The sequence below is a fragment of the Alexandromys fortis genome, unplaced genomic scaffold (genome assembly GCF_014885135.2).
Source record: "Alexandromys fortis isolate MF-2015 unplaced genomic scaffold, M_Fortis_MF-2015_v1.1 scaffold_48, whole genome shotgun sequence".
Lineage (NCBI taxonomy): Eukaryota > Metazoa > Chordata > Mammalia > Rodentia > Cricetidae > Alexandromys > Alexandromys fortis.
The window spans coordinates 8,418,306-8,439,371 of record NW_026067947.1 but is presented as its reverse complement, the minus strand read 5'-3'; the positions used below and the strand labels follow the sequence as shown (position 1 = coordinate 8,439,371).

Sequence of the window (21,066 nt, the reverse complement as noted above, 5' to 3'; positions counted from 1 at the left end):
ATATATATGAAATGTAAGGCCAAAGAAGACTTCTGGGGATGCTGCAAACAGCTTAGATTGATAATCACTATAAATGGTAAGTTTCCTTAGAGTCAGGAGCATGGTGAGGTACTCAGCGTCAATACACAAAGTGACAAAAACCATCTGCGCCATGCTGATTAAAAGCCTAAGTATCCTGTCTCTGGTAATATTTGCCTTGGATTTATGCAGTACATTAATCATACTTTACATAACAAATTTCATCTTCTGAGAGCCTCTGAATTCAACAGCTGTCACTGGGGAAATCAAAGTACAGAGATTTGATAATTTTCCCACATCAGGTATGACAAATCTGAGCTGTAGTAGTCAGAGTTCAATCAAGACCTCAAGATCACTATAAATGTTTTCTAATAAAGAATTTGTTTCAAGAAACTTTAAACAATGCTATGGTGGAGGAGGACAAAATCAAGAAACAAAAGGTCACAGTGATGTCACCAGTAAGCCCTCTTGATCCCAGGACACACTGATATCAGAACTTGCAGAGTTCCATAGAAAGGTAGGAAACTCATGTTCCAGATGAAAAAGGAAGATATTGCCTTTGAAAACAGTAATAGGCATGAGCCGCCTGTGGGTCAGATCCACCAGGACTTGTTTAAAAGAGCTGTATGAGAAGGATGTTGATAAGAGTCACCTGATTTTGTGTATGGCATTGAAAGGATTATACTGTCTATCCATTAGACATCTTTCACACACACTCCTTCCACGGTCACTCCAAGCATGAATTGAACAAAAAATCAAGGAGACTGAATATTAGTCAGTCAAATGAGTTGTCCTTCTGATTTCTGAAAGCAGAATTCCCCTGATATTCAGTTTTCAACTGAAAATTAGCACTAGTGTAAACTGAGAATTTGTTGGGTAAGTGCTTAGTATGTCAGTGTGAATGAAACATGTCTAAGTTTGCTCCATACATTACAAGTTTGTTAGAATCGGAATATTTTCATACATTGATTTACCAAGCTACTCCATGAGCTTAGAAGAGGGAGAGAGGAGGATATAGTTTGGTCTCATCTGTAGAGTAGTATCAGTTTAACACACCTCCAGTGGTTTGTGAGCCTTGCCAACTTGTGACTCACTCAACCAGTGATTATATTGTTGAGCATTTCAAAGACAACAATTGGGAGATATTTGATGAGAGAAGAGCAGCCTCATTTCCAAGCTGTGTTTCTGAGACTGTGAAAACTTTCTGTTCTTTGATTATAAATGCTTTCTGAAATTCCTATGTGTCTAAATACTTGGGAAAGACACAAACAAAAACAGTAGCCCCTGCCCTTTCTGAAATACAAAACATCCCCTATTGTCTCCTGGCTCAGTGTGGAGAACCAATTACAGAGCTTGTCAGAATGTTTCAGGAGGGTTTTGCTCTTTACTGAAATGTTGTTTTGCATTCTCTGTGTATAAAATCTGCTCTATTGTGGGCTCCTGGCAAAGTGAACAAGAAACACCTGTTGTTAAGTACAAGCTTCAGGACATGCAGGTTTGGTTTATTTAATTACACAAGAGGAAAGAAATGCTTCATCTATCTTTCTGTAGCCTCTTATGTATTCCCATGGATGGAGATTTGGTTTTTACAATCAAAAATCTGTTATACTTCTTCCTAAATTTACCTTTAATTTTTTACAGTAAACAATGTATAAAAATCTATTAAATTTAGAAATGGAGACTATCATCTGCTAGATGAAAAATAATGTATATGTGTATGTGTTCTGGGGGTCTTGGATTTATTCAATATATTAATCACACTTTACATAACAAATATGTAAGTGCATGTGGATGCCTTTAAATATATACTTATCCCCAAGGTCCCCATGGTCTGGCTTCCAATTCTTTAACTGACTTTATGTGTAGTATTCCTGGATAGCAATGCATATGTCCAGAAACAAAAATTGTCAAAAATAAAAAGAGGGTAAAATTAAAATGTGTTTAAATAGCCCAGTCTGTAACGTTCTACTAAAAGAAAAACTCCCTTTCAAAAAAATGTGTGCACTTTGTGCTTATGCACATAAATATGTTTAGTTACTATCAAACTTACTAGATAATGAATAGAAAGTACTTAAAACAATGAATATATAGTACTCTTAATCATAGACCCTATAGGTCAATGAAATTCAAAGCCAGTCTCTAGTTGTAATTCCATCATGAGTTGATAATAGGAATTGCATCCCAACACAAAATTTCTTCTCCCAGTGCAAATTCATGAGGAATATGATGATCTTGAAACTTTTCTCAGCCTTGTAAACTTTATATTGATATACTGAAAACTCATTCATCAAAAGCACTAAAGTCCTGATGTTAGCATGTACCAGTTCAACTTATGTAAACTTACACAACTTACAAACTAACAACATAACAGGAGGAATTAGGACAAAATGTACAACAATTTATCACAACGTAACATTTCCGTCAAAGAAATAGCCATAAAACTTTAAGTAGTGAAATATTCTAAACTACTTCAGACATAGTGAACTGTGTATACTCCTGCATTTTTTATCTTAACATTATTTCTATGCTAAAATATTAAAGCTTTGGATATATTTTGGTTATATTCAGCAGCTAGTTTACAAAATTCCTGAAAACAACACTCTACTTTTAGGAGATTCAGTATTATAGCAAAATATCTCCATCATTTTCAAATGAAGTTGTATAAACGTGTAAATAGTATGGATGTTGGGGGTCAGTGCCGAGTATTCTATGGAAATCTAACAGAATCTCCGTCGCCCTGGTATGGTATAAGCAATTATCACTATATCATCAAGGCATAACCTCAGAGACTCTGTATCAGCATCATTTGGAGAGTATATGGTGAGTTCAAACATTGCCGAAGACTGTTTAATGATTCCTTGTCAACTTTACCTAAGACACAATACATACTTATTCATTTATTTAATATATTTATGTGTATTTTGTAGTAGTAGATATTATTCTATGGTATAATTCATGTTAGATAAGAACTCTAACAGTGAGCTATACAGTGACAGCAGGTCATTTCACTATTTATTTTAAAACTAGATCTCACCAAGCTACCCACTCTGACCCTGAACTTGGGATGTAACAAGTTCCTCAGAATGAGTAATTATATATTTGAGAAATGTTGCCTGACTCTAATCAGAAAGCAGGAAAATGACAAAGTTCACCATTTTGGAACAAGAGATTAGGGAGCAGGCAGAACCCCAAGAGTAGATATACATTTGACTTTGACTATGAATAGTTGACTTTGGAGTAAGTAAGAAGAGGGAGAAGGAAAAGATAAGAACTTCCACGTGGGTCTAGACTGATATGAATTAAGGAAACAAGACACAGAGAGTGGGAGGCAGAGCTCGTGACACAAGTGGAATGGAATTAAGTGGAGGAGTTCTGGTATTTGTCGAAGGAGATTGCATTTTAATGCTTGATTAGAGCATTTGACTTTCATAGGAAATGAGATATGAGGTTATCTTGACATAGAGTAAAGGCAAAGCAGTTGTGTGTTATGAAGATCGGTCAGCATAAAAACACTGTCAAAAATATGAAAAGAGAACAGAGGAAACCTTGAAATATAAAGAACCTTCTGCAGGCTACTACAGGATTCCCAAAGAGAGTTAATAAGGATAAAACTGAACTGGTTACAGTGGGGCAAAAAAAAAAATGAATACATCTTATGATGAAATACAGATATTGTTATTGTTCTTGGTTATACCTAAGAACTGATGTTAAGACCTTCAATGCTGAGGACACAACTTACTTGAGTCATAGATCACAGTGATTACCTGAAAGCATCAGTCCTACTGGCTAGACTATATTTCATAGTTCTGGAAGGTGATATGCTACTACTTGGGGATAAAAACAATAGTCTTACTCAACTAGAGAAGAGCTACAATAAAGACAGGCCTCATATGTCATGTCCACTGGTGCAATAAGGAGCCTAGGCAGTTTGGATGCTCACCTTACTAGACCTGGATGAAGGTGGGTGGTCCTTGGACTTCCCACAGGGCAGGGAACCCTGATTGCTCTTTGGGCTGACGAGGGAGGGGGACTTGATTGGGGGAGGGGGAGGGAAAGGGGAGGCGGCGGTGGGGAAGAGACAGAAATCTTAAATAAATAAATAAATAAATAAATAAATAAATAAATAAATAAAAAATTGTGTTGGGAAAAAAAGGAAAAAAATTGTGACACAAGAGTATTGGAGTATTTAAAGTTCTGCAAGATAGAACTTAAATTTGTGACTGGGTATTTCATAGTTTATGGCAGTATTCTTAATATGTTATTCTAGTAAATGGATAAAAGATAAAGTATTGCATTTCCTCCTAAGCTATTATCTTTATGCACATAGATTAGTAACTCTCCCAATGCTTATCAAATAAGCTTCTTTTAGCAGTACAGTGGGATTAATACAGAGATCAACAACTGTCCAATATGCAGAAACAATAAAGCCATGGAGTACTCAGCTCTACAGAGCATAGCTACATCACATCCTTATCCCCAAGTGTCAGAATCATCACACAAGAGGGAGAAGGCAGAAAGACTGTAGGAACGATAGGCAGTGCGCATCTATAGTGATATTTGTCTGACAAAACACTTCCACTGCAGATGTGAACTTACAGAGAAGTGTCTGCATGTACAAGACCTGCACAAGATCAAGGAGCCAAAATCTCAACAAAAGTAGAGACGAAGGGATTCATGAAACTTGACCACTACCTAAGGATCTTCACTGGACATGTAGAAAAATGACTTCTGAAATTGACTAAAGGTGAGACAATCCTTCAGGGTCCTTGCTTCATGAAAGAGTCTGTAATATATTCTGCAGGATATAGAATAAAGTGACTGGCAAACTGCCAATATAGGCAGACCTGTCTTTGAAATTTCTTACTATATTGAAAAGTCTGCTGGATACTATGGGCCTGTAGGCTGAAGATAGATGCCCCAATGGTACAGAAGAACTTTGGGTGACTGTCCAGGCAGCAAGGTGTCTCTGTCAATTCTAAAGTTTTGGAAGTTGCTTACAGTGTACTTCCTGCTTACTTAGGTAATATTATATCCTTCTGGAGACTTTGATGGAGTTGGAGAATAGATAGTATTTCTTAGTTATGATAAAAGATAAATTAGATATAAATATGTTAACTGTAATTTTTGTTTGATACCTGTTTTGTTATATATAATTTTACTATGTTAAAGTTAAAACCTTCCTTTTTATTTAAACAGAAAAGGGGAAATGGTGTGAGAGGTCCTTTTGTCTGTGTGTCTCTTTTCTTGTTAATGAATAAAGAAACTGCTTTGGGCCTGTGGATAGGTCAGAACTTTGGTAGGTGGGGAAGACAGAAATGAATTCTGGGAGAAGGAAAGAGTCAGGGAGATGCCATGGATCCCGCCACCAGAGATAGACATGCTGAAACTTTGCTAGTAGACCATGACTTTGTGCTGATATACAGATTACTAGAAATGGGTTAAACTAAGATGTAAGAGTTAGCCAATAAGAAATTAGAGCTAATGGGCCAAACATTTTTAATTATTATTTAATTAATAAAATTTTTGTGTGCTTATTTCAGTTTTGGGCAGCTGGGACGAATAAGCAGGCCCTCCTACAACAGTGCTATGAAAGAGAGATGTCATAAAAAATGGGACTGACAATATATTAATTACATAGAGTTTATATTACTCTAGGTATGGACAAAAATGGAAAAGTAACATCATATGTAAATAAGTTCATTACAAAGTTTGTGAGGTTCACTGAATACAGTGAAAGAGTTGAAATGGTTACAAAGAAAGCAACCAGTACAGAAAGGTCTAAAGAGTTTTGCAGATAATTGAATATCAAGTACAAAACCTCAGTATGTGAAAAGTCTTAATATTTTTTTAACATAGTATACATTTTCTACTGCAAAAGTTTAGGCTTAGTTTATTGTATATAAAAAGAATGAACAAGTATGCGTTCAGATGAATAAAGTATACAAAATAAAAATTGTTCAATAGTTTTGAACAAGCTATTTTTTTATTTTAAATATCTAGAAAGTTTTAATCATGGGAAGAAAAACTTGCTATTTTGAGTAACACCAATGTGATATTTAAATGGTACATAATTATTTATAAATACCATTAAAATAAAAATATTATATGATGGTATTAATTGTACCAAATGCACAATGTTCTGATGTCAAGTTTAATACTAGAAAGCAATAAGAATCAAAAGAGATGCTAATGCTCATCCTCCTGCAGTCTCAGCACTAGTTAGGAAGAGGCAAAAGGATCATTTGTTCAAGGTCATTCTTGGATAAACAGTGAGTCTGAGTCCAGCATGGGATACAATATGTCTTGTCACTAAGAGTTAGGGAGAGAGAAAAAGAGGGAAATAGGGATAGAAAAAAGAAGAGGAGGAGGAGGAGGAGAGGAGGAGAAACAGAGAAGAGGGGAGAGTACCTGACACACTCTTTCAAACATGTCGTGCTTGAAATGCTCTCTATCACATACCCTTCTGCTAAGGGATCACATCCTCCATGTCATGTCAGCCTATACACAAGCCATTCACTTTCAATGCTGACAAAACAGAAATGCCTTTCCTACATCATCACCAGACTCAGGAAACAATTTCATTCAGGGTTTAGAAATCAATTACTTGGGAATAAAGTTTGATGATCTAACAACCACTTTTGTCATGGTCATTGCATAAAAACAGTGTTTTCAGCATTCAACTTTGGGCCATCCCTATCAGAAATTGCAAAGATGTCACTTTGCTTAGAAGTATTGCCTCATGTTTTGTTCCTAAAGGTGCTATTATGCTAACAATAAATCTGGCAGACCATAGGCAGAGTGTGAGTTGTGATATACTCAATATTCATCACACATGAACCCAAAGGGATATCCATTATGTGCTTCTGGGCTCCTTGAGTAAAACAGGTTTATTACACCTGCCAATTTCCATGAATTTGCTGTGTGATACATAGTCTTCTGTGAAGAATGCTTGATCGCAGTGAACATTTCCATTCTTGTGGCTTTACACTTCAGGTAGCTTATTTACTCTGGATCTCAAGTCAATAAAAGGCTCATTTGAAACAGAGCAAAGTCAAGATATCATAAATACTTCCCAATGAACTTTCCAGAGGTTGGTAACTGTGAGTATTTATGACTTGTATTTTTCTACGGAATTGTTTTATAAAAATTGCTGATGGCATTAGATGTTTTATTTATTGGTATCAGTCCTAAAATATCTTAATTAAAAATCAATGCTTTGACAGAAAATTTTAAAATAAATATATTTGTATGTAAACAATAGCAGGAAACAAATTTTGCAATTTTAAATTTCAGTTTCTCAAAAGAAATTGGTATGTTTAGCAACAGCATCACAATTAGCTTTGAGGGCATGATACAAACCTTACAATAGCAACAATACTATACCAGCCACTAAGTCTCTCTGTCTCCATGCCCAGGACCTTGAATTACTCAGTTTGCTTCTGCAAAGCCGTGTCTGACTCGAAGCCTAATATTTCCTTAGGTTTGACAAGATAGGTGCTCAGGAGAGAGAGAGACAGAGAGAGAGAGACAGAGAGAGAGAGAGACAGAGAGAGAGAGACAGAGAGAGAGAGACAGAGAACATGTGTGATTATGCCTACACATGGAGACATGGAGGATAGAGTTCAATCTCAACAGCGATTCCTCAGCCACTGCCCAACGTTTTCAAGGGAGTGGATGCGGCTCTCTCGAGTTCAGATTCAGTTCACATTCAGATTACAGAGCATCAAAAAACTTTAAAAAATGATTTAGGGAGTCAAGCACACACCTTCACTCTTTCAAGGAAAACAACTTTACCAACTGAAATCTTAGGGTCCTCTGGTTATGCTTATAAGATTCACACAAAAACATTCAACACAGAACAAAACAAACAAATACAAATGACATACAAATGAACAATTGTAGTGGGAGCTTGATCCTTTTAGCCAATGACATTTGGGGTTGCTTGCCCTCTGGGAGTGGTTTCTTCTGAACATCTGACCTGATAAAACTAAGGAGGAGGCCTTGTGTACTCACTCTCTGTTGGACTGTGGAGTGGGAGCAAGCTGTGAAGAAACAGCTTGCCTTAAGCCTCTTCACTCTGAAGGCAGCTGGATCATCATCAGCATCTACTTGGTTCCACATTTATGAGTTTGTATTTCCGTTGCACCCCTTAAGAAATTATTAAATAGACTTTGGTGGGTTCTCACTTTAAATGATTTTTGATTATGACCCAAGAGAATTTTTTTAAAGGTTACAATGCAAACAATATAATTTTGTTAAAATAATAAAGATGATACACGAGCATCGTGCAGAAACACTTGAGGTGGAAATGCTTTACTTGTCTTCTATATCACAGCTCATCATAAAGGCAGTCGGGCTAGGAATTCAAACAAGGCAGGAATCTGGTTTCAGAATCTCATGCAGAGACCCAAGCAAGGAATGCTGTTTACTGGTTTGTACCCCACAGCACAGCTTGCTCAGCCTGCATTTGCGTATAGTTGACAGCACCATCAACTCAGGAATGGTGACATCCATATCAAGGGGCTGGGCCCTCCCACATCAATCACTAATTTAAAACTGAACTATCTTCTTACCTACAGGCCTTTGTTATGGAGGCGACTTTTTAATTGATGCTTTCTTCTCTAGGAACTATGACTCTCACTTCTGTATACTAACATAAAACTAACCATCACAGGAGCTGTGAATTCCTGATGCCAGCTATGTTCCCTTGAGCTTGTGCTTATTTTTATTTTATTTGAGACTCAGGTTTGGTCATCGATCCTCATTGATGATATCACTAAGAACTGTGGCACTTCCCTCGAACTCTGAATTTAAAACTTGCTATCCTTGCCAGGTAGTGGTGGTTTGTGGCTTTGAGGCCAGCCAGGTCTATACAGCGAGTTCCAGGACAGCCAAGGCTACAAAAAAAAAAAAAAAAAAAAAAAAAAATCCCCCTCCCAAAACAAAAAAAACATCAACAATAAAACCCAAAAATCTTCTTATACACTGTCCTGGATAAGCTACAACAGCAGTACATGGTTATTCAAGTAATTACCACTTTTATTTTATGACCATCAAATTTATGCCATTACTAACATTTAATATTTTATGACAATATTTAATATTTTAAAGGCTAGCCGGGCGATGGTGGCGCACGCCTTTAATCCTAGCACTCGGGAGGCAGAGGCAGGCAGATCTCCGTGAGTTCGAGACCAGCCTGGTCTACAGAGCTAGTTCCAGGACAGGCTCCAAAACCACAGAGAAACCCTGTAACAAAAAAAAAAAAAAAAAAAAAAAAAAAAAAAAAAAAAAAAAAAAAAAAAAAAAAAAAAAAAAAAAATTTTAAAGGCTAAATTTTGTGATTTAGCTGTAATTGTGAAAATTGTTGCAAATTACATTGAAACATAGCATGATATTCAGCTTTCTGTTGCTTTCATAAACACTTAAATGTATAGGAAAGTAACTAGGAAGCATTTATTTTTAGCTCACACATACAAAGATTTGATTTTATGATCAAATGGACCTGTTTTATCGTGAGATAATAAGTAGTGAGAGCCTAGCTCAGAGGAAAGTCTGTTATCTCATGACTAGGGAATAAAATTGTGAAAGCAGAAGAATGTGGGGTTCTATGGAGAATTTAAGCTGGTATTCACCTAGAGCCCTGCTGACCAATGTCCTAGAAAAAACTTTGCAGATTATCAAAGGAGAAAGTAAACACATACCCAGTAACAAACTCTTCACTCTACAGTGGTAGCATGCCTGCAAGATGTGCTAGTGCAATAGTGGCACAAAGTTTTGGGAATAACCAACCAATAACTGCCTCAGTCTAGGGCCACTCCGTGAGATGGAACCTCTATCTAACACTGCTTAAACCAGGGAGACTATATAGGCCATGGACCTAAAGGAACAAACAATACTACTCTTCTGCAATAAAAGGACTTCTAGTACTATTCTACTATACTCTTCTATCAATGTCTTGCTCAGCCTTCATCAGAGATGCTTCTTCCTGTGCAGTGATATTTCATTTGTATTTTAATAAAGCTTGCCTGAAGTTCTGAGAGTAAAATAGCCACACTGATCAACATTACAGATCAGGTAATGTTGACACCCACCTTTAATCCCAATAGCCACACTAGTTTGCCATAGAAACCAGGTAGTAGTGGTACATTTCTTTAATCCCAGCACTAGAGAGGAATAAAGAACAGGAGGAAACGGCTCAACACACAGTCTCATTCAGAGATATCTGAAGGCAGGAACTAGATTTTGGACTGAGGTAAAGGTAAGAGCCAGTAGCTGGCTGTTTTGCTTTTCTGACCTTCAGGTTGAACCCCAGTTTTTGTCTCTGGGTTTTTAATAATCATGTTACATTTGTGCAGTGAATAGGAAGAAATGTAGAGACCAACAGCTAGAAAATGGGCAGAGAGTTAGAGACCTTTTAATACTCAATAGTAAAGGGAATGTCTCCATTTAATCCTTCCCTTGTGGAAATAAAGGCTGAAAGACTGAAAAGCCAGAAGGGATGGAGGGCATGAAGGAAACAAGCCCTTTGAATTAGAGAACCATTCCACACAGGGTCTGAAAGATTCTCACAAGGCCTGGAAGATTCTGCACCTAATGAACTCCCAGCTCCGTGGAGGGAAGTGCACACAAGCCTCCTTCCCTAAGGAAGGAGCTATCGCCAATTGAAATCCCCTCCCTAATGAAAATAATAGGTTTCTGCTACTCAGTTTCACTGGGAATACAATTATTCTTAAGGATAGGCACCTTGCACAGCAATACATGACAAACTCACTGGCATTTTTTTTTTCAGCCCCTGTTCCTCTCTCCATTACAGGCCCTTTGTGTATACATTTTGGTTTCTGATTTTGTGTTTCCATGAAATTTCTGTTCATGCAAATGTGTGTATCTGCTTCTATGTGTGTTTATTGTGTTTTTCTTTAGCTATTTTTTTGTTTTGCCCTGTTCTGGTTTGTTTGTTCTTATTTATTATTGTTGTTATTATTGTTTTAGATGTCTGATTGCATTCTAAAGAGAGAGAGAGAGAAAAAAAGGTTGTGGATTTTTGTGGGTGGGGAAGTAGGAGATTGTAGAAGTTGTTGAGGTATTACCAGAGTACACTGTACAGAAAAAAAAAATTGCCTTCTTCCAGGTCATACTCCCTGTGAGCTGAGTGACTCTCACTAGGCCCATTTCTTCTAGGTTCAATTACCATCTCCCAATAGGACTACAACGAAGACCAAGCTACCTTTACCACACAGTCCTTAGAAGACAATTAAGATGTGAATTGTATGACATTCTAAACTAGTGACTTTAATGAAATGAAATAGTTAATACATTATGAGGTTTTTCTCACTATAGAAGATATAGCATTTAATTATGCTCACACAGTTTAGACTTCTTATACATGTGCTGTTCTAACAACAATAGAATCTGGTTCTAAGTCGTTCATGCATTTCTGCCATATACTCTTATGAAGTTGACCCGGTCATACTGTTCTGTGTTAATATATTAAAAACTGTAATAAAGAGGAAGAGAAGGAAGAGACCTTGACAGAAGGAGAAACAGAGACAAAATTGGAGAAGTGGGAAGAGGAAGAAGGAGAGGGATGGGAAGTGGAAGGTGGAAGGAGGGAAAAGAGAGAGGAAGATGGGGAGGAGGAGACTGAATAGGAACCAAGAATATTTATGACCATCTCAAGATCCTCAGTTTAATTATATCTGCAAAACATATTTTTTGCATCTTATATAATACAGTTTCCAAAAAATGAGCCAAGATATTTAGGGGGGCATTTTTAACCATCTCACAATTTTTAATTAAGTAGCTTAAATCTCTTTTCAAAAATTTCCTTAATTAAATAGACTTCTTGTTTTCCTAATATTGAAAAAAGAATTATTTCAAAACAAATACATTTTCAAGTGATCACACTCTGGGAAATATTGTCAGATCAATAATGTCTAGTTAAACAGATTAGGAGTCATTACAGAGACCGAAGATCTAGTACCCTTCCTTATACCAGGTGCAAGAAGTTGTGAAGTTCATTAAAAAAAATACCAAAGTGACCAACAAAAAACAACTTGTCTTTTAAACTGGAAAATAAGGCAATTAAAAGACACACATTTTAATGGGTTATAACAGTGAAAGTAGAAAGGGAAACACGGTAAGCTGTGAAAGACTTGTCTCAGTTTTGGAATTATTATGGCAAGGAAGAACAAAAGAGAGCATATAATAAAGAAACAGAACTCCATCATTAGCCAGTTCTCTAATCTAATGTAGTTCCCACATGGAGTGAACTCCATGGAGTCCCAAACAAAACAGATTTAAATCAATGCTGTCTTGTAAAACAATATCTTCATCTTTACCTCTGGGGCAACGTTTAGCTGAGATTACCATATTTAAATGGCTATGGCTTAAAAGGAATAGATTCAATCTGTTCTTTACTGATGAAACTGTACACCAAGGACATAGGATTATTTCTCCCTTAGGATAAGACAAAAGGACATGTTGAATCACATCCAAATTGTATAAATAGAAGTTAATAGAAGAGACAGAGCATTTCTCATATTTGATATGTTTTTGAGAACAATGGTTTTATTTTAATTTAGCACAAAAGGTCTTTTAAAGAGCCTATGCTAATTCAATAGACACATTTAAAGGGAAAAATGTTAATGCAGAATTTTGACAGAGAGCTGAAACTTAAAGTAGGCATAGAGCTCTTTAAACATTGGTAATTTGGGGGCACCTTAATGACTTTTCTGTCTTCTTTTAATCTATTACATGAAAGAATACATTACTATTTAACTCACATCTTTCTTTAAGAGAAGATGTGACATAAACCAAAACAATGCGATCACTTTGAATAAATTATGACTGTAGTGCTCAGAGATGTTGGATTTACTAATGACGGGAATATTTTGTAAGGTTTCTTATTCTTTCGATTCCTTTTCACATGTTTTAGCATCTTCATGGCTTTTTATATCTTATGATTGCTAGTAAGATATTTTTGGAATTATGGCATTTTTGAATGAGAAATTTGCTCTATTCATTCTTGCATTTTCCCCACATTATATTGAACTGTTACAATTCTATGAGATATACATAGTAGTTGTACACAAGCAGAAGGTGAAGGTGGCCAAAGGGTTTCTCTGACATTCAGGGGATCTAGTCAGAGGTGAAGCTATGGCACAATGTGGGTAGCTCAGCTTGGCAATTAAGACTGGAACTCCCTGCAGGGGTGGGCTGGATAGATGGTTCAGCAGTTAAGAGTCTGCAGAGAACCTAAGTTCAGTTCCCCACATCCAAGTGGTGGCTTATAGCTGTTATGCAGTTCCAAACTATATGATATCTTCTTTTAGATTTCTCAGGCACCAGGAAGACAATTGATTCATGCAAATTAAATAAAAATAGATGTGTCTCAAACAATAAATGAAGGCTAACTGTACTGAACAAACTGTAACTATTACCAGCCACTACTACAGTCTTCATTATTGTAGATCCCTTTAAGTGCAACCTTACACCTCTTTACCAAGCAAGAGATGCGGATAATTAGCCTAAATCTAGGCTGTTGGTAGTCATGGGAAGAATGCCACAGAATTGATTCTATCTGGACTCTATGCCTTGGTGTCATTTGGCTGGGTTCTTAAGATTTTTATTTTGAAATCAGTGGAGGCCACCATGTGAAAAACTCTGATTTTTAAGCAAATGAAAGACTGTGAGGATGAAAGGCAAACCAGCATAGCTGTCTCAGCTGAACGTTGTGTGGAATAGTTATGTCTCAGATGGGTCTAGCTCATCAAGATACAGAGCATCGGGCAAAACCTAAAGCATATGCCAGTGAAACGTATCCTAAACTGCATCCCACAAAACCATTATGCCAACATATGGCTAATTGATACTTCAGGTGGTTTAAAACATTTGAATTTAGGAGGTTTGTTAAAAGGGAAATTAATTAATAAACAAATATGACTTCCCTAAAATGGAGTGGAAGAACATTTTTGTCCCCCTTTGATTACTGAAGAAAAAGAAAAAAAGAGTTCCAAGATTTTAATTTTGCAAGAGCATTTTACATCACTTTTGTCTACACTTTACCTTAGCATACCTTTTCTCTAATAAATTCTAAGTTGAGAGGAAATAGACATTTTCATTTTAGAGACATGAAGACTTCACTGTAACTGAAATTATAAATGCATTTATAAATGATAAATCACTTAATAACACTTTACCAAATATCATTTTTGAAAATTCATGAATTTAATAATAATGTGTCAAAAGAGTTATTTTACACATTTTGAGAATTTTTCTATTTGAAGTAAAGGTTACTCTCACAAATTTATCACTTGACCATTGAAATAACTTACGGCTTGTGCATTTTCAAACTTGTTTCATCTCAGGGAAGATATACAGCACTAATATATTTATCAATCTAAACTCATAATAATAGAACACTTTACCTGCACAAGAGTTTATGAGTGGCAGCAGAATTACCAGTTTCCATAGCAACCTCATCTCCACGTCCTAAGGTCAAAAATTTCTCCCATGCAATCAGCAGGAAAGAAGATTGTATCTTCTAGTCAGTATGTTAGCAATCTGTCTGAAGGAAACAAAATTGACAAACATGACTATCATAATATGTATTCCAAATGCTAAGCATTGACTAGATTTATTGAAAACATATTATAAAAATAAAGTGACATAAATGACTATACGTTGCAATACTTATATTTTGCTGAGCTTTACACATTTCAGTTCACACTTTCATAATTTCAGTTCACATATTATCTATTTATTTGTCATCTGCTACGAAACCTACTGTAATTTTAATTAATTAGAATAGTATTCAATTCAATGCATAACATGAGAATTAAATTTTCCATTAATTGGATTTTAAACCTCTGATTTTAACTTTCAGTGATTATATTCCAACACATGTATGTATATATAATATGTTAACAAAAGTTTCATAGAAATCACAGATTTTCTAAGTGTTCTATTCAAATTATTGAGAACATACTCATTATTAGTCATCACTTTTCTTGATGTTACTATAATGAAAACCAATATTATCACAAATTTCTGTAAGAAATCAATTGCCTATGGTATTATTTTGCAGATAGAAGATTTACTTTCCCCAAGGGGTTACACCATAATTGTTTCTAATTTACTTTGACATTTTAGCTATTTCATGACAAATGAGACCAACAGAAGGTGCTAGTTTGCCCTTTACTTCACAAAAGAAATCTAATAATAGGTTTATAAACACTGATAAACTTATAAAAATTAGAATAACCTTAAGATAAACTACACTGGGTCATTTTGATGAAACTATTAAATACCAAATGACGCTTTAAGTGTTGCAGAACTATTTCAAGCTCAAATAACTTTAGAAAGTGTTTAGATAGTATGTATATAACAAGTAATAAAATTTGATAATTTCCAGATGTTTTAAATTTCAAAAGGCTTTCACTTGTTTTTGCATCTATTTCATAAAATAAACATAAAATCAATCAATAAACAAAATATAATTATAAGTATGAATAGTTATGAAAACTGTGATTATATTCCAGTTTATAAAGTTAAAAATGTTTTCAAGACTTAAAAAAAGAGATGGAAATCACAGGCATAAACAAATAGTGTTTTGGTCAAAAAACAACTCTGAGTTGATGCTATTAGTTCCAAGCTCACAAGTATCTGATGAACTCACAAGTGCTCGCATGGGCTTTCCATTCCTTTTTCATGGTGTGTGACGGGGCAGCATTTCAACTCAAGCAAAATCATATATTGCATTCATTCATTCGTTTATTTGTTTATTTTTACTCTCTGTAAGACTTTAGTTATTTAATTTTGAGCAATATACCTAAAATCTTGGTTTGAGAGACATTTGATAAAATAGCAAAACAAAAACAAAACTTAGTAAAAATACAGCAAAAGCAAACCAAGAACAAAAACTGAATGGAAATCGAAATTAAATCATAAAAAGAATTCACCACAGAAAGGTCAATAACCTATAAGGTACATGTATTGTTTCCAGGAAGAGCATAGGTCTAAATGGGTAAATATGCTTTGACCTAAATGAAAGAGAACACTGCTGAGGGACAAGCTGAGTTTGCAAAGACATAAATAGCATCCAGCACAATACTCAAAAGAATTATTTAAGATAGGGTGGGTAAATGTTCAAATATATGAGACCTATATATTTTCGTTTGAGTATTTGGTCAAAATTTAATTGACATCTCTACTAATCAAAAGAAGAAAAAATGGGTAGAAAATGGTACAATTATGTAGTTGAATTTAATCCTACATTTGTCACTACAAAAGGAATGATTTTTTTATCTACAGTAGCAAAATAAGCATTTTCCCTACTCACTAGACTACTGACAACATTTTTTTTGTATAAAACAAAGATTTTTATCATATTCTGACAGTATTTTAAAACTTTGAATTATTCTCTATCACACTTCCAAATTCTGTGGAATAATATTCACAATCGTATAAATTTGGAATCTTCCATTTCCAACTGGTTTATTTACAAAACACGCCCATGACAGCAATCTGTTCCCCAGTCACTATGAATACACCATCTATTAACTGTAAAGATATTGCTGGATTTACACAGAATTGCCTCCAAGACTCTACAGACTCCTTAAAAGCTGCTCCAAAGTAACATAGCCATGTTTCTCTAATTTTCCCTGCCCAGTATCTGTGTACTCAAATGTCATGACAGAATTATTAATAGTACTTCTTTCTCCCAAAAGTCACAGTTTACAAGATAAATTATATGGTCCACTTGTTTCATGGATATTCATTATTTCCACTACCAGACTCTCTTGTCCTCTTCTCATGATGAAAGCTCTGTGGGTGTCTCTAGAGAAGCACAACTCCTTATGCAGTCCCAGTTTATAAAGTTGTAGCAGTACTGCCCCTGCCTCTCAGCTCCAGGAATTCATTTCCTTTGCTACAGTATTTTCTAAAGGAAAATAGATATCCCTTAACACTGAAACTAGAAACAGTCAAGTCAAATTTTAATATTTTTACTATTAATATTTAAGTATCATGATCTGATATAAAATATTATTGTATAGATTCTACCATGACGCCATCTTAACTTAATGGCTAAAATTTCACAGTTCTCAATTTAGGAAATTTTGTTAAAACTCTGCAATATATCACTTCCCTTGCTATAATGGATAGAACCCCAACTGTCAAAACTCCACCTCCACATGGGTTGCAACCCCAAATATAACCTCCCATGATGCCAGCAGAATGCAGACTCCCCTGTTTATTAACACGTTGCCTCCCATTCTTCCACGTCCTGTTTCTATGGCCAGTGAAGAATCTAGAACATGACTGTTCTTTCATTTGCTGCTGTGAGAAACAAATTGGTCGTTTATGCTTCCAATATTATAGAAATTTGCCCTTCCATCCAATCAACCTACAATACTATCTGAAATCAGAGAATCGTAAAATTGTCAACTATGTCGGTCTTATGCAAATTTAAAATGCCTGTGCCACCAAAACAATTATTTGCCAAATCTTCTTTGTTATTTATGGTGTCTACCACTGTGGTACTTCACTAGTATCTTTACCTCTCATTTTCAAAGTATGGCAATTTTTCCACAGAGCAACCAGCTCTGAAGTATAGCCATACGTTGTCTAAAGGAACCACAATATAGTCAGAGTTTAAATCCTTTACCTTAAACGTAAGCAGTATGGCATACTTCCTCACAGTGGTTGAGTAAGAGAGGAAATATAGTTTTTGAGAGGAAGTGCTAAGTGTGTCATTGTCAGTTGAACAAATTAGCAGCTGGTAAAAATGGCTAAACTGGAAATCAGCAAAGATAGATCCAACTACCATCTTGCTTCACTGTGAATATTGGTGCTTCATTTATAATCGTGTACTCCAAATTTCCTCCTTTGAAAATTGAAGAGTTTGACATACAAATCACCTTTAAACTTTTTTGTATTTTTCTAGAGTTGCTTGATCCATCATCATATTCAGTGTATAATTTCATTGCAAACATTCTGTCCTTTACTATCTGATTACTTATAAGCATATAGTAATGAAGGCAAAGCCCAAAAGACATTTTATTTGCTACTGCTGTATGAAGATAGCTTAAATATTTATGCATCTTTTGCCTTTTCTGAAAGTTATTTTTGTAAAAGTTAAGATTTCTCAAGGATCAGGAAAATATTCTGGCTCAATAAAAACTATTCGGTTAACAAAAGTGTGATATTTATTTACTCATTGAGACTAGGGTAGAATAGACACTATATATAATGTATGCTGGCAAGTGATCTGAAAGGTAATCACATGCGCCTAGGACCTTGAGATTACTAAGGCTGAAGGGATGAAAAAAGAAAGGTTACAAAACAAACTTAACACACAGTAACTTCTACAGTTTTAAGAGGTTTTATAAATGTGTCACCAGTGTCCTATTTCAGGTGCCGGTTATAGGCCAGGCAATCTTTTAAATGGTATTTTGGATCAAAGAAGTAGGTGCCTTGGTTCATAACCTAACTGCTAAGGTTATTGTTCTATTATTACTAGATGAACTTTGTGGCTCCTAGACTGCATCTGTTCACTTTTTCTCTCATGAAATTTCTCAATGTCAGTTTTTCAATGTTTCAAACACTTTAAGAAAAGACTTTGTGAGCTCAGTCCAGTGCTCCAGTGTGGGTCTCTGTCTCTCTTCATCCATCACCAGATGAAGGTTCTATGGGAGAACACGAGCAAGGATGTCAGGACCACGAGGGGTGCACCCACCCACTGAGAAAGTGGGGCTGATCTATTGGGAGCTCACCAAGGCCAGCTGGACTGTGACTGAAAAAGCATGGGATAAAACCGGACTCTCTGATCATGGCAAACAATGAGGGCTGATGAGAAGCCAAGGACAAAGGCATGGGGTTTTGATCCTACTTCATGTTGAGGCTTGGTGGGAGCCTAGCCAGTTTGGATGTTCACCTTCCTAGACATGGATGGAGGGGGGAGGACCTTGGACTTTCCACAGGGCAGGGAACCCTGACTGCTCCTTGGACTGGAGAGGGAGTGGGAGAGGAGTGGGGGGAGGGGGAGAGGAGTAGAGGAGGGGAAGAACGGTGGGAGGAGGGGGAGGGAAATGGGAGGCTGAGAGGAGGTGGAAACTTTTTTTTCTTTTCCTTTTCTCAATAAAAAAATAAAAGAAAAGGAAAAGACTTTGTATAGATCCACAATTCCTTCCCTATAATTAAAAAAAAACTCTGATAGTTCTAATATTCATGTAATTTTTGAGGCAAATTCTTCCTCAAAATAATATATGTTAGATTGGACATTTTATTTCATTTAGTATGAATATTTATTATTTTATGATAAACAAAAATGTTGGCCAATGATGGAAGTTTATACACTGGGCATACATATTGTACTATTCATACATATATGCAATGCAAATGTACATTTATATTACAAATATGTATATAATATAAATGCACTTATATAAATATATCAATTTATGAATACATATATAAATATACACTTATATTATGCTACCTTACTGGAGGTTATTAACGATTCTCAATGTGACATTATCTACAATCACTGAATGGACAAGTCTCTAGACATAACTGTGAGGGAGTAGGAATTAGGTTATTTTAGGTTGTGGGTTTTAGCCAAAATATCAATGGGACTGATTCCTGGGCAAAAGTTTTAGACTGTATCAAAAAAAAGCAGGGTAGCAAAGAAGCATAACTTGTCTGTCTGCTACTTAAGACACTGACAGAGTGTGGAGATGTCATGATATCAGCGGCCAGAAGAACACTGAATATGTGAAACAAAATGACTTTATATCCCTAAGTTACTATTGTCTGTACTTTGTCACAAGTATAAAATACCTAACATTTGTTATGTTAGGCATTAACACAGGTCAACAACTGGCAGCCCACTGAACAAATTAACTCTCTGCCTACTTTTGTCAATAAAATTCCCTTTGAACCCGCTGTGCCTATTTATGTATGCATGGTCTATGTCAAGAGAGGTGGAAAGGAATAGTAGTTCCTATGCCTACAAAGCTAACAGTATTTACTGTCTGACGTTTTATGGCTTTGGAGCTTGATGAAATTTCTTTGCATATGCATGGATAGATGGCCTCTAAACTACACAACACCTTTTTTAGCAGGGAAGATTCACTCAGTACAAGGATTAGAGAACTGCATTTATTTAACTTTATATAGACAATCTCAATGAAAATACCATAGACCAAGTAGGAAAATACCCTAGGTCCTGCATGTTCAGCAGCTTCAGACTTCTGTCTATATTTGACATCTTCTAACCATGTAATCTAGACCTGCATCTGATCCCTAAAGTTATATGAGTGAATAAAAAGAAAATATTGTGGGACAAAGAGATCATATCCAATGCTAATTTTATTTCCCCAGACAATCGTAAAAGCATCTTTAGGTGATTCAGGATAATTAATTTTGCTTGTGTTTTTTTTTTTTTTTTTTTTTTTTAGAAAAGATAAATTATCTACTCTTTGGCTCTAAAATGCAACTATTAGTTCCTGAATTTCCTATGAACCAGAAACAAATATAAACGTCATATATTGACTCTACATGAAGATTTGGGGAATCTTGTGATAATGCCACCATCATTAAAATTGGTATACTCAGGGAACCAACGCACGGCGGACAACGCAGCTGGCTCAGGCCGGGACCGGCGGGTACTGACACAGTGGCAGGCAACGCAGGCGGCAGGGACAGGCGCAACACCGAGAGCAGATCGCCCCAGGACAATTAAATCAAAGAGGTAGGCCTTTGGTTGGCGAGGTCCCTGGCAAACAGGGAACCTGGTTCTTTTCCTGAAGACCCGTCTGAGGGGTGAGAGGGATCTTGGCATCTGGCAGGAGCCAGGAAACAAAACGAGGGCATTTTGCAAGAGGAGCCTCTGGCCAGCAGGGAAACCTGATCTGGTTTTAAAAGACCAATTAGAGAGCATCAATAGGAGGAGATGGGCAGGCGCCAAGGCAAAAATTCACCCAATAATCTGAAAAACAACATGAAAGCACCAGAACCCAATGATCTTACAACAGAAGGTCTTGAGCA

General features: G+C 36.0%; 1 protein-coding gene across 1 annotated transcript in view; it reads right to left on the bottom strand.

The window, feature by feature from the left end:
* The window catches only part of LOC126506075 (contactin-6), a 340,519-nt gene that overhangs the window by 267,041 nt on the left and 52,412 nt on the right, over positions 1-21,066 (bottom strand). The window contains exon 2 of the mRNA XM_050149362.1: positions 14,445-14,584. Within this exon, the coding sequence (XP_050005319.1) occupies positions 14,445-14,499 (55 nt within the window). The 5' untranslated portion in view covers positions 14,500-14,584. The remainder of the gene's footprint in view (positions 1-14,444; positions 14,585-21,066) is intronic.